General features: G+C 44.0%; 1 protein-coding gene across 4 annotated transcripts in view; it reads left to right on the top strand.

Annotated features, from left to right (window-relative positions):
* Positions 1–16,175, top strand: part of MSMO1 (methylsterol monooxygenase 1) — a 116,566-nt gene that overhangs the window by 51,848 nt on the left and 48,543 nt on the right. For all 4 annotated transcript variants that reach the window (XM_085641787.1, XM_085641788.1, XM_085641785.1 and 1 more), the window contains exon 4: positions 4,530–4,656. In XM_085641787.1, the coding sequence (XP_085497913.1) occupies positions 4,530–4,656 (127 nt within the window). The remainder of the gene's footprint in view (positions 1–4,529; positions 4,657–16,175) is intronic.

Raw genomic sequence — 16,175 nt, forward strand, 5'->3', positions numbered from 1 at the left:
AAATATAGATTACACTCTTTTGTGAGGCTGTATGATCTTGTTCCTGCTTAACTTTAATCACTGCAGCATATAAGGTCCTTGCCCTCTAGATAGCCGGTCGATTTGTAATATTGAGCTGCAGGCTTACATTGCTGCCCTTTCTGGGCTGACTATTTAACCTATTTATTGCAAACTGATGGAATTGTGATTTAGTATATGTAACACTGATTATGGCCAGTTACATTTGGAACAATAGATCCATTCTTCAGCTTCCAAAACCTCAAACATTAAGGGGCTAATTAGGATGTCGGTTGGAGAGCCTCCGACTGCTGGTCGGAGGCTTTCTGACCAACATCCCTAGTTTGACTGCCAACTGCCGTATTACAATAACGGCAGCTGGGTAACAAGAAGTAAGTTTGCAATAGGAAAATATGAAATCAAAGGCTTGAAGATTTTTTTCCCCGGAAAGCACAGCTAGCTGAACTTCTTGAGGGCTCTCTTGACATCCTTCGATTCGTGGCCTGTTAGCTCATCAGACAACATGTCTTTTACAAAGAAAAGCTTCATTTTAGCTTTCAAAAAATGTCTGTAGAGGGACTTCAGAGATTTCAAACTGGCCCTGACTGCATTTCAGACAATTTTCTGATTGCCAAAGGGGGAACACCGTTCTTAGTACAGGTTGCTGAGATTTTGCATTATCTCCCCTTGGATTGTCACCTCTTTACTAACCTAAACACCCTTATGTGTAGGTTGTGAAATTTTCCTCAACTTGGATCCATGGAGCCTTGAGGCTGCACATAGTAAAGTGTGTATTACCAGTATACTTACTGACTCCCTTAATTTCTTTTTAAGTGCACCTTGATGGTTATGCGTTTGAGCCTCAGTGCGGCAGGCAGTCTTTGATCTGCTTTTTTTTATTGCACGACTTGCACGCATAATGTAGTTTTCTGTGGCAGGCAGGGAGGTATCATTTTACTCAGGAGACCAAGAGGGAACACTGGGTGGTAGGATATTTGTGCTGGCACGGTGATCCCACACAAAAATCACTGAAAGTGATGTTTGTTCAGCTAAACTCGAGGTTTGCAGGGGATTCTAGGTAGGAAAAAGCTGGGGGATCCACACAAGCCATACCTTCCTGGACTCCCCAGGGTGTCTAGTTTTCAGAAATGTGTGGGTTTGGTAGGTTTCCCCAGATGGCCGCCGAGCCCAGGGCAAAAAGCCCAGGTGCCCCCCCTTGCAAAACCAGGTCTTTTTGTGAAAGGTAATTTTGATGTCTTCACAATACGTTTTGGACCCTTGCCTGTTGCGGATACTTGACCCACCCACACGAGTGCAGTACCATTTGTATCGGGAGATATGGGGGAATGCTGGGTGGTAGGAAATTTGTGTCAGCCTGGTGATCCTACAACTTTACCACACAGAAATTTGAGAATCTTTTTATTTTTTTCAGCCAAATTTGAGGTTTGCAGGGGATTCTGGGGAGGAAAACTTTGGAGGATCCATGCAAGCCATACCTCCTTGGACTCCACAGGGCATCTAGTTTTCAGAAATGTGTGGGTTTGGTAGGTTTATCTAGATGGCCGCCGAGCCTGGGGCCGAAAACCCAGGCCCCCCCCTTGCAAAACAGGTCGTTCATTATAGGTAATTTTGATTTCTCCACAATACGTTTTGGGACCTTCCCTGCCACGGGCACTTGGCCCACCCACACAAGTGAGGTGCCCATTTTATTGGGAAACTTCGGAGATTGCTGGGTGGGTGGAAGTTTGTGGACCCATGAAGATTCCAGAACTTTCCATCACAGAAACGTGGGGAAAATGTGTGTTTTATTTTTTTCACAAAGTTTGAGGTTTGCAAGGGTTTCTGGGTAACAGAACCTGGTGTGAGCCACACAAGTCACCCCCTCCTGGATTCCCCTGGGTGTCTAGTTTTCAGTAATGTATAGGTTTGATAGGTTTCCCTAGGTTCCGGCAGAGCAAGGGTTCAAAATCCACAGCTAGGGTCACAGTAAAAATGTGGTGTGTCCACGTTACGTTTTCCTGTGACTGTCACTAGGCCTACCCACACAAGTGAGATACCATTTTTATAGGGCGACTTAGGGAAACACAGAATTGTAGAGCAACCGATATTACCTATTGACTTTCTTTACATTTCTGCCTTCCAAATGTAAGACAATATGTAAAAAATAAGTCACTTTGAAAAATGTCCTATAATTCACATGCTAGTATGGCTACCCACCATTGGAAGATGTGCAAATAGCTACTGCTTCTAAACTCTATATTTTATTCCCATTTCAAAAATACATAGGTGTCTTTGGTACCTATTTTTCACTCTTTATATTTTACCAAATGAATTGCTATATACCCGGTACACAATGAAAAACCATTGCAAGACACAGCTCAAATATTGGCTCTGGATTCCTCGGGTTCTTAGTGAACTTACAAGTCCTATCTATCCCCACAACCAGAAGGGTCCAGCGGATGTAACGGTATATTGCTTTCAAAAATCTGTCCTACTTAGAAGAAATTACAGGTAAAAACATTGGCACAAATTGTAGGTTTTTTACAACTGATTTTCAATTTTTCCTATTTTCAACTGTTATAAAAAAAAACCTTGAAGGATCTACACAAATGAACCCTTGGTAAACTACAGAATTTTGTCTACTTTTCTGAAATTTATAGTTTTCCAAGATCCATTATTGCTTTCATACCCATTTCTACCACTAACTGGAAGGAGGATGAAAGCACAAAAAATAGCAAAAATAGGCTATGTCGCAAGAAATATGCCAAAACTGTGTAAAAAAGCGTTGGTTTTCTGACAAAAGTCTGTCTGTCCCTGAAAGCTGGGAAGATGGTGATTTCAGCACCACAAACCCTTTGTTGATACCATTTGCAGGGGAAAAAACAGACGCTTTCTTCTGCAGCACTTTTTTCCCCTTTTCCCCCCAAAATAAATGTAGCTGTATTTTGGCTAATGTCTGGGTCCCCTCCAGGGGAATCAATAAACCCTGGGTACCTTTAAAATCCCCATGATGTTGGAAGAAAAAGACCCAAATTTGGCGTGGATACCTTATGTGGACAAAAAGTTACAGGGGCCTAAGTGCGAACTACCCCAAATAGCCAAAAAAAGGCTTAGCACGGGGGCCGGGGGGAAAGGCCTAGCAGCGAAGGGGTTAAAGGGGCAAAGTTTATTACTTCCACTCCAATGTAACCAGCAGTAGGGAAAGTGATGTACTTTGAAGGGATCAGATTCCCACTCCAACCTGAGCATCTGTTGCAAAAGTGTTGAATTTTGGATGGGTCAGAGTTACTATTCCCACTCCACTGTAAGCAACAGTAGTGAAATTGTTGGACTTAGGAGGAGTCGGATTTACTGTTCCCACTTCAACTGGTGCAACAGTAGGGAAAGTGTTGGACCTTAGAGAGGTCAGAATTACTATTTCAACTTCAATATAAGCAACAGTTGGGAACGTGGTAGACATTGGAAAGCTTACACTTACTATTCCCATTCCTAAATTAAATATGTACATTCATATATGTTTCTCCAAAGGTCACGTTTTCCAGCGTGTTTTGGCAAAACATAAAAAAATTATTGCCCTTCAAGATCTGCTACAAAAGTGGATTTATTTGTGGCAACCTGTGGCAACCAAATCGGTCTTCATCACAGCCTAATGTTACACAGTGCTCAATCGCCTTCAAAGACAGTCAGTTGAACCATAGCTGTCGAAAATGTTGTTAAAAAAACCAAATCATCAGTACATCCTGAAATTGATCTATGTAAGTGAAAAAAATTGTGTATTTTCATACAAGAGGGAGACATAAAAGAAATGCTTCTTATATGATTCCATACCTGAAAATAAAAAAGTTTGTAATAATAAGTAAAATAATACTTGATACCAATTACAAATACAGATTCATTTAATAAATAATACCAAAATAATTAATATAAAAACTAATTACAATCCATTTAATATAAAATGATTGAATAAAATACATAATTCATGAAATCAATCTGATCAAGTAAATTAAAAATGACAGTTTTGATTGATAAGCAATTACAAGGGATGATTAAACTTTCCTACCCTATTCCCCTACAAACTCAACAACACTCCAATAAATACGTTCAAATAAATATAAAAATTCTTTAAATATTTAACAAAATCAAAAATAAAATAAACTACACTTAACAATATAATAATAAGGATATTATATACTACTGTATTAAAAAAAGATTTTAAAAATCCCACTTTTCTTTCTCCTGTAGTATGGCCCACAATATTTGTGACAACATATTTGTGTATCACAGTATATTTGATTCAATGTCATGGTGGAACACCCTAGCCATGTCATCAAACGTGCACCTCTTAATGTCTTTTGGCAATAGTCTTTATTTTTCTGCCTCTTGACAAAGCCCTGTCACTAGGTCACTGACAATAGGTTGCAAATTTGTAGAAACATCAAATGAGCTTGCAAGTGCTTTCTGTAAGGGTTTTTGAATGTGGATATGTATTGTCTGTATGCTTGCTCTAGCTAACAATCTGTGTTTTGCTGCAGGTACATCATTTGTGCACAGTGTTTTGGCTGTGCAGTTATTGAAGACACGTGGCACTATTTCCTCCATAGACTCTTGCACCACAAAAGTATCTACAAACACATCCACAAAGTACATCATGATTTCACAGTAAGTTGATTTAAAATATTTAAAGTTGTAGTGTTGCAGCTTTAGCCTGGTTCTTCCCATAAGTACCCTTTAGAAGGAGAAGCAGACTAAATATTAATGCGCCTATTTAAGGTTTTTAAGAGAAGTACATCCTCCAAACATGCCTGATGTCCTATTTAGCTAAATTACATCAATGCACTCTTAATTTACCAGACAGGGCATCAGCCACTTTTGAATGTACAGCCTGCATCCTCCCATCTCGATATAAGGCCCTAAATGTTTCGCACATTCCACATGAGGTAAGGCAGCTACTGCTAGTTCTTGGTTAGTGTATTTTTAACTGAAATAGGCAGTAAAGTATGCTTTGTAGTGGGATCATTTTTAAAATCTGCTTTGTGTTTCCTTAATTCTCTGCTTTGTAATTATTCCTGGTCATCTAAGCAAGAATGATGTACAAAATGTATTCGATTATATTTACAGTAATGTTTGGTGTAGCTTTACTTTTATGGTTATTGTATTTTAACCATATAAAGTTCGATTGATTCTACTAAAATAGGTAACAAAAACAACACAAAGCTCTATGTACACCTTTGGCAGGTACTAATATTCGGGCTTACAGTTCCAAAGTGCCCATGCAGTGTTGAACATAATGATTCATACCAACAAATAAAATACCAGCCCGTAATGACAAATATAGATATACATACAGAGATCCAGCTATCAATAAAAGAGTCACTGGCTTAATGCCAGGATCTCAAAGCAGCAATGAACAGAGCAGAGACTGAAGTGTGGAATTAAAGAAACGTCTTCAGAACTTTCAGAAGTTGCCAAAAAGGAAGCAACTTCTCACAATTTAGTGAAAGCTTGTTTCACAAGTTGCGTGTCATATAGGAAAACAGTCTATGACCTCCACTTCATCCAGGTCATGTGACAAATTGATGCGCTCAACACAGATATCTTGACAAATCACCTGGATTTTTGTTTCAAATAATATGATCCTATGCCATATAAGCTTTTTAAATACACGCTATTCAAAATAGATTCTTGCCTATTCCTGAGGAAACAGTGAGGAAACTGGAACATCTTTAAGACTGCAACAGTTCTTATCTGGTGAGGCGGAATACTGATATTGGGAGGCATTAGACCTACATATTTTTCATTAGAAAACATATGACTATGTAACAAAAGTGTGCTTCAAGATAACAACACAATTTAGTATTGTGGACAAGCAGCTAAATCTTCAGTAAGATAAACTATAGGAATTTTGTGCAGCACAGTGATCAGTTGATTGAGTCTCCCCTAGACTTAGTAGTTCTTGTAGAAATCTTCTGTTACCACGTACATTTAAACCAGGCTTTAGATCTTTTGCCTCCAACGCTTGTCTATTTATTTGTAACGCTTTGTATATTTCCCAACTTTAAAAATAAGTCCTTCTCCACAGGCAGGTCAGTCCATATACTTCTCTTTAAAGATGTGATGTATTTCAAAACTTTTAAATTGAATCAATGCTGGATTTGAACATTCCTCTGTGTGCCAAGCTTAACCCGATAACTGATCTTTATTTGAAATTGTGTAGTCAAATGTCAGCTCTACACTTCTATCATATATACCAAGAGAAATCTCTCTACTGAATGAATTTTCTAGTTCCTAAGACTACTGCTCCATGTAAAGTAAGAAACATATTTACTTTACAGTTCAGGGCATTTCTCCATCTATCACAAGTTGTCACCTTAACAATTTGCTACGATATTGAATGCATTTATCCATTGTCATGGACAAATGTTCATTCACATTGTATTGCATTGCTTTTTAAACATTTCTGTAGAACAAGGTGGGCTTTGCACTGCCATTTTCTTAAATAAAAAAGAAAACATATTGTCTTTTTTTAGCAACTAGTGAACATACAAAAAAGAAGGAGAGATCCTGCCCCTTGAATGCTTCCCCCACACACAACAACCCAGTCGCCTCAGTTCTAGTATTTGCTCACTGAATTGAATCTCCAGAGCCCTCTTCACTGGGTCGTCTTTGCAATCCAAGCCCTTTTTTTCCCTTAGAATATTTTTGCGCCGTATCTCACACATGACTATGGTTTTCAAAGGGAAATCGTTTTGTTTGTTCTAAAAATACTTTGACTTTTCTCCCTCAGTTATCCATGTTCTCAATTGGCTTCAAGAATTTTGTGACTACCTTGGTATGGAAAAAATGTCACTTAAATTCATTAAGGATCTAGAAGTTATAAAAAATGTTTTCTGTCATATGATATATGAATCTATCAATACCCATAGTCCATACTAACGTATTAACTTTTCTAATTCTTGTTTGAATGGCAATATGATTTTTTTTCTTCTTCGCTACATTCTAATTTTTAAATTGTCTTTCTCGATTTATTTTAACAGTACTCCTAATGTAACATAACAAGACCAAGGATTTGCTTGTGGGGGGGGGGGGGGGGGGTAGAAAAAGATCTAAATGATAAACCAAGTATGGGTTAGACTAGGCAGGCATGGTCAAAGTTCACTACAGGTTGCTTTGTAAATATAGTAAAGCCAAGAACCATTATTCTGTAGCATATTGATTGTTAAATGGACAAGAGTTGAGGCATAGGAGAGGGAGCTTGTTGGAAATTATACAAAGTGTGTGTGTGGGATGGGGATGTCCAAACTGGGCCCAGTATATAGATCATTTAAGAGCCGTTCGTGCACACCTAAGTAGGAACTTAAGCTAACTGAAAGTGGACTTTCCTTCCTCCTCATGTTCCCCCTTCTCCTCTGATGAAGAGCCTGAAATTCGGTGCAGCCCACCCTTGCAGATAAGCTCAGGGACATGTTGGGCCTTCCTCTACCCCCATACATGACCATTGTATGTCTTAAACAGCTTCCAAATGTTTTCGAAGGCATTCTATCCGTCGGAATAGCTGTCAGCTTCTCCAAGGTGCATATGTCCCAGTCCTTCTTCTCTACGTGCACTGCTCCGTCGTGCATCATCAAATCACTGGCTGTGTTTTGCATTTATTATTATCTAACTTATACACACATAGTGGGTAAGAATGTCAGAATCTTCTTCCCTTTTCTTTTGTCTTTTCCTTCTCACTTGTCTTAACACGTCTGTCAATCTGTTATATTTTGAAGGATGCTTCTACCTGCAAATTCCTCACCTCGTAAATCTCAGCAAACCTCAAACTGGATTTTGAGAAGTTAGAAACAGCTCTCCTGCACTGGCAGGAGGCACTACAGCTCCAACTCAAATCCTGCAAGTTTCGCGATGTGCCAGAGATGTGGCCATCCTGCCACCATGTCACTTCTGTTTTTATTGTGCCTTTCAATACGTTTACAGAGATGCTGTCTGCTCCAAAACTTTCAGATAGTAATCTGTTTTTCAGTGCTTTATGAGCCCCACCAAAAAAAGGTCGGCATGCGTTCTTCTGCTGCTCGTTGGGCTGCTTATTGGGTTGTCTTAAAGCTTGACCATGAGTTCTGAATTCTTTGTAAACCTCCAAATTCGTTGTCGACCGTGCCTGTTTTGATTAGCATCTGTTGACAGCCAGGCAGAACCTTTTTCTATGTCTAGAGGCTATGATGAACGATGCCGTTGATGCCTCTTTAGATCCCCCACCTGGGAGATGTACGGCAGTATGATTATCTTCTAAGGAAGTATTCTTCCTGCAAGTTCAGGACTTAGCATTCAGAGGACTCCTCTTCATCTTTACTTTGGTCCCGATCGCAGGACAGCTTTTAGGGTTGGTGAATCCTGTCCCTGACTTAGACCTTAATGTTATCTTTGGAGCAGTTCCATACTTTGGTGGACATGGACCCAAAGTTGGGGCCAAGCTTGGATCTGGCTCCATGTTCAGCATCGCTAGCCCCTGTTGCGGCCTAGCCAGATTTTGATGATGAAGGGGTGTTATGTTCTATTGATTGTAAAGTGCACTAATCACCCAGGCGCTTGGGCAGGTGTGTTTGTTTGTGTTACCCAAGGTGCTCATATGAAGATCCAGGTTTTCAGCTTCTTATGGAACTCAAGAAGTGAGGAGGAGGCTTTGATGCGTTGAAGGAGGTTGTTCCATGGCTTGGGTGCAATGTAGGAGAACGAGTGACCTCCAGTTTGGTTTTGTGAATGTGGGGAATGTGTGCAAGTGAGAGTGAGGCAGAGTGTAGGTGTCTGGTCAGTTGGTGAAAGTATATGCAACGGTTTCGGTTTTCTTAGCCTGTGTTGTGCAGTGCTTTGTATGCATGTGTGAGAAGTTTGAATTGGCTGACCTTGTAAATGCAGTGGTGTTCTGAATGGTCGGAGCGGTGTAGGAGTTGTTTGGAGATTCCAGCATAGAGAGTGTTGCCGTAGTCCAGCCTGCTGGTGATGAGTGCTTGCATGACGGTCTGTCTGGTGTTCTGAGGCAACCATTTGAAGATTTTTCACAGCATGCATAGGATATGGAAAAAGGAGGTGCACACTGCGTTGACTTGAGCCTTCAGGTTGAGCTTGTCATCTAGGATCATCCCTAGAATTCTTGCGTGGTCTGTAGGTATTGGTCCTAGCTGATGGAAACCAGGTGGAGTCCCATGGGGAGGTCTTGTTACCAAAGACCAGTGTTTCTGTCTTGTTGAAGTTGATCTGCAGACAGTTGGTTCACATCGAATCTGCAACCATGATCATACAGTTAGTGAAGTTGCTCCTGGCGGTGCTAGTTTCATCCGTCAGGGAGGGGATGAGTTGGGTGTCATCAGCGTAGGAGATGGCAGTGATGCCTTTTGATCAGATGAGTTTGGTGAGCAGTGTCATGTATATGTTGAAAATGGTGGACTGAGGAACGATCCCTGTGGGACTCACATATTAATTTCTTGGTCTCTGATGTGAAGGGTGGCAGCCTGACCCTTTGGGTCCTTCTCAGGAGGAAGGAACCGATCCATTTGAGAGCAGATCCTTGTATGCCAATCTCATGGAGTCTTCTGATGAGGGTGTTATGGGAGACAGTGTCGAAGGCCGCATAGAGGTCAGGCAGGATGCGGGCTGCTGTTTCTCCTTGGTCCTGGATGATTGAAATGCTATTGTTAGCCGTGATGAGTGCTGTTTCGGTGCTGTAATTCTTTCTGCATCCTGATTAAGTGTCGTCTGGTAGATGGTGAAGGTCGAGGTGGGTTCTGAGTTGCTTGTTGATGGCTTTCTCAAGGGCTTTGGCTGGATAGGGAAGCAGGGAGATGGGTCGGAAGTTGCTCAGTTGATTTGGGTCAACTGTGGTTTGGGTCTAGTGAGGGTCAACTGAGGGTGTTAATTTCTGCAAGTTTCTATTCGTCAGGAAAGTGGTGGACATGATGAAGGTGTTGATCATGTGGGTCAGGGTGGAGCTGAGTGGTGATGGTTCCCAGGTTGTAAATTTGGTGGGGGCCGTGGTACTCGTAGTACGCCCCGCGGGCCGCCAGCGGCACCACAGGCTTTCCTTGGCGGCCTACGGACGTTGCAGGTAATGTACCCATGGCCCCCCAGAGAGAGAGAGTGGAGAGAGACAGAGAGTGTGGAGAGAGAGAGAGAGAGAGAGAGAGAGAGAGAAAGTGGGGAGGGAGAGAGTGGAGAGAGAGTGGAGAGGGAGAGAGAGAGGAGAGAGAGAGTGAAGTAAGAAAGAGTGGAGCGAAAGAAAGTAGAGAGAGGAGTGGAGAGAGACAGTGGGGAGAGAGAGAGAGTGAAGAGAGTGAGTGGAGAGAGAGAGAGAGAGAGTGAAGAGAGAGAGAGTGGAGACAGAGTGGAAAGAAAGTAGAGAGAGAGACTGACGACTGATGAGACTGAGATACTGACTGACAGAGAGAGAGAGACTGACAGAGAGAATGACTGACAGAGAGAGAGAGAGAGAGAGAGAGAGAGACACTGACTGAGAGACTGATTGAGGGACAGAGACTGACTGGGACAGAGACTGACTGAGGGACAGAGACTGACTAAGAGAGAGAGACTGACTAAGAGAGAGAGACTGACTAAGAGAGAGAGACTGACTGAGAGAGAGACTGACTGAGGGAAAGAGACTGACTGAGGGAAAGAGACTGACTGAGGGAGAGACTGACAGAGAGAGACTGACAGAGAGAGAGAGAGAGACTGACTGAGGCAGAGACTTACTAAGAGAGAGACTGACTAATAGAGAGAGAGAGTGACAGAGAGGGACTGACTGACTGACAGAGAGAGAGACTGACTGACAGAGAGAGAACCTGATTGACTGGGAGAGAGACTGACTGACAGAGAGAGAACCTGATTGACTGGGAGAGAGACTGACAGAGAGAGAGAGAGAGAGAGAGAGACTGACTGACTGACAGGGAGAGAGACTGACTGCCTGACAGAAAGAGACTGACTGAGAAAGACTGACTGACTGAGGGAGAGACTGACTGAGAGGGAGACTGGCTGACAGAGAAACTGACAGAGAGAGAGAGAGAGAGAGACTGACTGAGAGAGAGAACTGACTGACAGCGAGAGACTGACTGAGACTGACTAAGAGAGAGACTGACTGACTGACTGAGAGAACTGACTGACTGAGAGAGACTGACTTACAGAGAGAGACTGACTTACAGAGAGAGAGAGTGACTGACAGAGAGACTGACTGAGAGAGAGACTGACTGACTAAGAGAGACTGACTGACTGACTGAGAGAAGCTGACTTACATAGAGAGAGAGACTGACGGACTGACTAAGATAGAGAGACCAACTGACTCACAGAGAGAGAGAGACTGTGATGGAATTGGGGTGCAAGTGTGTATGAAGCTATGTAATGCCTCTTAAGATTGCTATTGTCTGCTAATAAAAATGTATTATCAAAATGTGCTCTTTGTAGTTACATCTGCTTTTGAAATACAGTATTGTCGCATTGTCTAATGTTTTGAAACAGGTTTAATTTGGTTTTACTCTAGCCTCGCCCTCCCAGTGACCCTGCCCCTCACTAACTCCAGCCCTACCGGTGCGGCCCTCTGCCACAAACCACACTGTAATTTTGGCCCCCTGACAGAAAGTTTGTGAGTACCCATGGGTGCGGGCATGGGTCCATTAGGGCTTCTAAGTGGACGGTGCACATGATTGCCACTATGCTGTTTTTGGTGAGAGTTGTCCATTTGGTTAGGTAGCTGGCTTGGTTGATGGTGGGTAGGTTAGCAACAAGTTCTCTGGGGTTGGGTTGGTGTGTGAAGTTTTTGCTGTGGAAGAAGTTGAAAAGGTTGCTGCAGAGTTGTTGGGAGGTACTGATGTTGGTGATAGTGGCTGGGGGAAGGTGAAATCCTTAACAATTGAGAAGATTTCTTTGCAGCTTCTGAAACTTCCTTCGATGTGGTCCACTAATGCTTTTTTCTTGGTGTCTCTTATTTTCTGGTGATAGTATCTGAATGCAGCCTTGTAGGTAGTTCTATTGGTGGTGTCGTGTCTGGCTTTCTATTTCCTTTCTAGCTGTTTACAGTGCCATTTAATGTTTCTGAGGTCTTCTGTGTGCGATCTACTATGCTGATTGGGTTTGATGGGTGCAAAGGAGTTTCCGCAGTTCTTGATGTCCCTGTTAAGTTTGTCTATGGGGCTAGGTTGATCCGTGCGGAGGGCACTGTGCCAGACTGCTTCTGGGAAACTGGTAGGGGTGTGGACTTGAGGTATGTTGATTTGAAAGTGGATGATGGAGTGGTCAGTCCATGTGAGCAGTGTGGTGGAGTAGTATTTGATGCTGTCACTTGTGGTGAAGATGGGGTCCAGTGTGTGTCGTGCAGAGATGTTGGTTGTGGGATGAGCTGGATGAGTCCAATGTTGCTCAGGTTTCGAGGAGTGCTGTGGAGCAGGGGTTATTTCAGTCTTCCAGGTGAAAGTTGAGATCACCGAGCAGAATGTAGGCTCTGGAGTCGATGGTCAGCGGAGCGACGAAATTGGTGATAAGGTTGGTAAAAGTGGCTCATGATCCAGATGGTCGGTAAGCGAGAATTCCGTTCAGGGTCAAGTTTTCGGAGGTTGGCAGCTTGAAGTGCATTCGTTCCATGAATGGGGTAGCTTTCTCTGTGGATGTTGTGCATGTGATGGATTACTTGTGGGCAATAGTGAGTCCACTTTCTGGCTTGTAATGGCGGTCTTGTCGAGCAATCTTGTAGCCCACTGGGATTGTAGTGCCGATGTCGAGAACCGATAGGGGGCTGATCCACGTCTCTATGATATAAAGGCTGTTGGGTGGATTGCTGCTCAGCAGGTCCCATATTTCGGTTGTGTGTTTGCTGAGTGATAGTGGGTTGAGAAACATGCATGCGAGGGCGTGTTGGCGTGCAGGTTTTCTTTGGCGTGTAGTGTAAGGTGGTGGTGTAGGCATTGTTAGGGCTAGTATAAGGTGTGCTTGGAGGGGGTGCTTAAGGCGTTGTTAGTGTTTGCTCCTACGTGGTGTGAGACGTGGCACGGCAGAATTTAGGGGAACAGCACCCAGGGTCTAACGACCTACAGAGTGCTGCGGAGTATAGCTGGATAGTTGAATTCCTGGCATTAGGCGCGGTTCAGACGCGGGCGGGTGCACGCAGATGGGGTTACATTTGGCACCCCAGTGGCGCGTCTGTAATAACAGCTACCATTAAGTAGGTCTTGGGAGGGGGAGGAGTGCAGGGTACTGTGAAGTCCTCTTCCTTGGCTTCTACTTTTAAATATGGTTTTTGGCAGGAAAACCAGTAGTATAACTTCTTGTCCAGATGGATGATGGGAAATTCAGTGATGTCACTTCCTGTGTAGGTGGATGATGGGAGATTGTTGGAACTAGCAGTGTCTGATTGGCGGAAGGGATGCCCCCAGCCAGGCAGAACCTACAGCTCCTGTCATGGGTAGGTGATTACACTCACTGTACAACCTGTGCACACCCTTTTGTAGCTTGGCACTGAGCAATCAGTATTATATCAGAGGCAATGTGTAAAGCAAAGACACAGCAGTCACTCACGATAAATACACCAAGTGTCACAAAAGAGACTGTACACAGGATGTATGTAAAATGATTATATTCAACACACATATTCAGTCAACATAACATGAATATCATGTACTTTTAGGGCATAAAACACATTGGGAAATATTACTAGCAGTACTAGGCCCAATCATATTGTTATGATCTCAATAGTATGCACACAATGGACAATTCCTAATCTAACCCCCAACCCCCCCAATTGAGAAAGAACACCCTTATCCAGTGCATGATATCAACAATATGTACATACAAGAAAGTAGAACACTTTTTAGCAGCACCACAAGCTGGAGCCACGCAGGTAAACCCAATGTCTAATGTATAGTCCTTTTGCTATACAATGAACGTATGAATCGTCACCACCGGCCAGTGTCATGAATCACAGGGGTCTGTGCAGGGCCACTCTCTCACACACACTCTGCACTGCTGAGTGGTGCAGCAGGTACTAGCATGTCCGTACAGAACGCTCTTACACACATAAGCCCTCAGCACCCTAATACTGTGCCACTGGTACCCAGCAGGGTCAATGCTTCACCCTCTGCAGACTCCATGGCACATGCCTCCCTCCACCCTCTAGTTCACCCAATTGTCTAACACCCCCAGATAGAAGATAACAAACCCTGAGTCCTAGTCACTGGGCCGCACGCGGCCAAAGTCACACTTAGTCTGGGTCCTTTGGAAGCTGGTGGGAATATGTAGAAGTCTTAATTACGAGTTAGAAATAAACAAGGGGATTTTAGCAGTCACTTGGGAAGTTCACCCACCGGTCCCAAAACACTAAGTTGTCACGCAGTTTCTTGACCCGCATCCGAACAGTCTCTGAGGCGTTCCTTCAACTCAGTCAATCTCTCTCTCGCTACTACCTGGTGCCAAGGTGTCTTCAGGAGCGGACAGGTGTGGAGAGGGCAGTTGGTCTGCCGCAAAGAGGGTCAAAAGGCAGCATTCGGTGAATGGTGAGTAACACAGGGGAGGCTGATGATAGGAGGAGGCGTCCTGATCGGTATACAATGATCTGGGTTGTGCCCGGGCACAGCATCTAGTGCACATTGGTATGAGTGGCCCGAGGCACTTCAGATTTCAAACACGATGAGTTGCTAATTCCGCACCTCCCTGGAAATGAGGTCCAATGACCCGTGCATGTTGAGATGGGTTGCAGTAGGCAATTCCAGTCACACACAGCGAAGAGTTACCATTCCAACCTCCCTGGAAATGAGGCACAACGTCCTGTGCACAATGATACAAGTTGCATCAGAACAGTTCGGTCACATGCACAGGCACAAGTTTAGCAGAGTCACATAAGATAGAATGAGGCACTACTACGGGGTACATCCGCCACCTCTGAGGGTCACACCCTGTGAATCGGACACTGCACGCAATGAGCATTCAGTCGGCGTGTCGCACGGGAGGGATGCGGCATGATTGAAACGGGCCACACGGAGTCCCACAACCTGTGAATCCTCTCACCACCAATTAGATGCTTATGAGTGTCTGGGTCCCCACAGTACAGGAACCACATGGCTTTGATGCGGGCAAGATTTCTGGAGATGCACACTAGACGATCCGGTCTCCTGACGCAAGTCTTAATTCCACGCACACACACCATGCTGGGATTCAATAGCGGATATGGGCACTTGAGAGGGCACCGCCCTCCAGATGTCACAGGTAGATGGTGTAGGTCCCTCGCGGGAAATCTTTGATGTCCCTGAGATCTCAGGGAGAACAGGAGGCTGGCGTCAGGACCTTTGAGAACACACTTCAGGGTGCCGCACTTCAGCAGGTCCTTGGCCCAGGCCAGCCCCTATTTAGACAGTTATCCTCCCTTTGCACAACCGAGTCCTCTGGCAGTCTGCCCCACACAGTCTGGGTTCTGCGGTCCCAACACGTCCCCACACGTGTATCTCGTCCTTTGTTGAAGGATGGCAACCGTAGTTATACTATTGTGTGTCTTTGAAGTTAGGGGTGGTTTTCCCTTTGAACCACAGATGTCTCCCATAAATTGTAGGCCTGTCAGCCTTGGAGTTATGGAATGCAGATCTTACTCTTTTGTGAGGCCATGATCCAGCCCCTAGAGGCTACTTGTCAAAACCTCTGTCTCCAATCTGTCCCATTCGGCCCACAAATGGCAGAGGCCTGCCATTCTCATGGGATATCCATGGTTTATAACTGCACCTTGGGGAATGCCCTGGTGTATACTGGAGCTAGACAGGCACTTCACACATGATACTCTTCGAGCTTAGAAATGTCCAGATTCTATAAGTGACATTTCTAAGTAAGTTATGCCAAAACGAACCCTGGGCGTAGCTGGTGTAGCGGGACTATGCGGAGGTCCACGGAGTTGGGAACAAACTCCGTGGAACTCAGGTCAGCTCTGCCAAACGCCTCAACCCCTCCTATTAACAATTAATCAGACATTAATGAAAACTGAAACAAAAAACACTTACCTGTACTGCGGTGCCCCTGGGCTGCCCTCCTCCTCTTCTTCGCCGTCTCTGGGTGATCCTTGCAAAAACTGCACATGCGCTCGCGCATTTCTTGCGAGAAATGCACATGCATGGAACATGTAGTAGGCAGGCGGAGCGGAGTTCTCCGCCCGCGCCTAACCAAAACCCCCTTTA

This window comes from Triturus cristatus, chromosome 2_2, assembly GCF_964204655.1.
Source record: "Triturus cristatus chromosome 2_2, aTriCri1.1, whole genome shotgun sequence".
In the NCBI taxonomy this organism is placed as follows: Eukaryota; Metazoa; Chordata; class Amphibia; order Caudata; family Salamandridae; genus Triturus; species Triturus cristatus.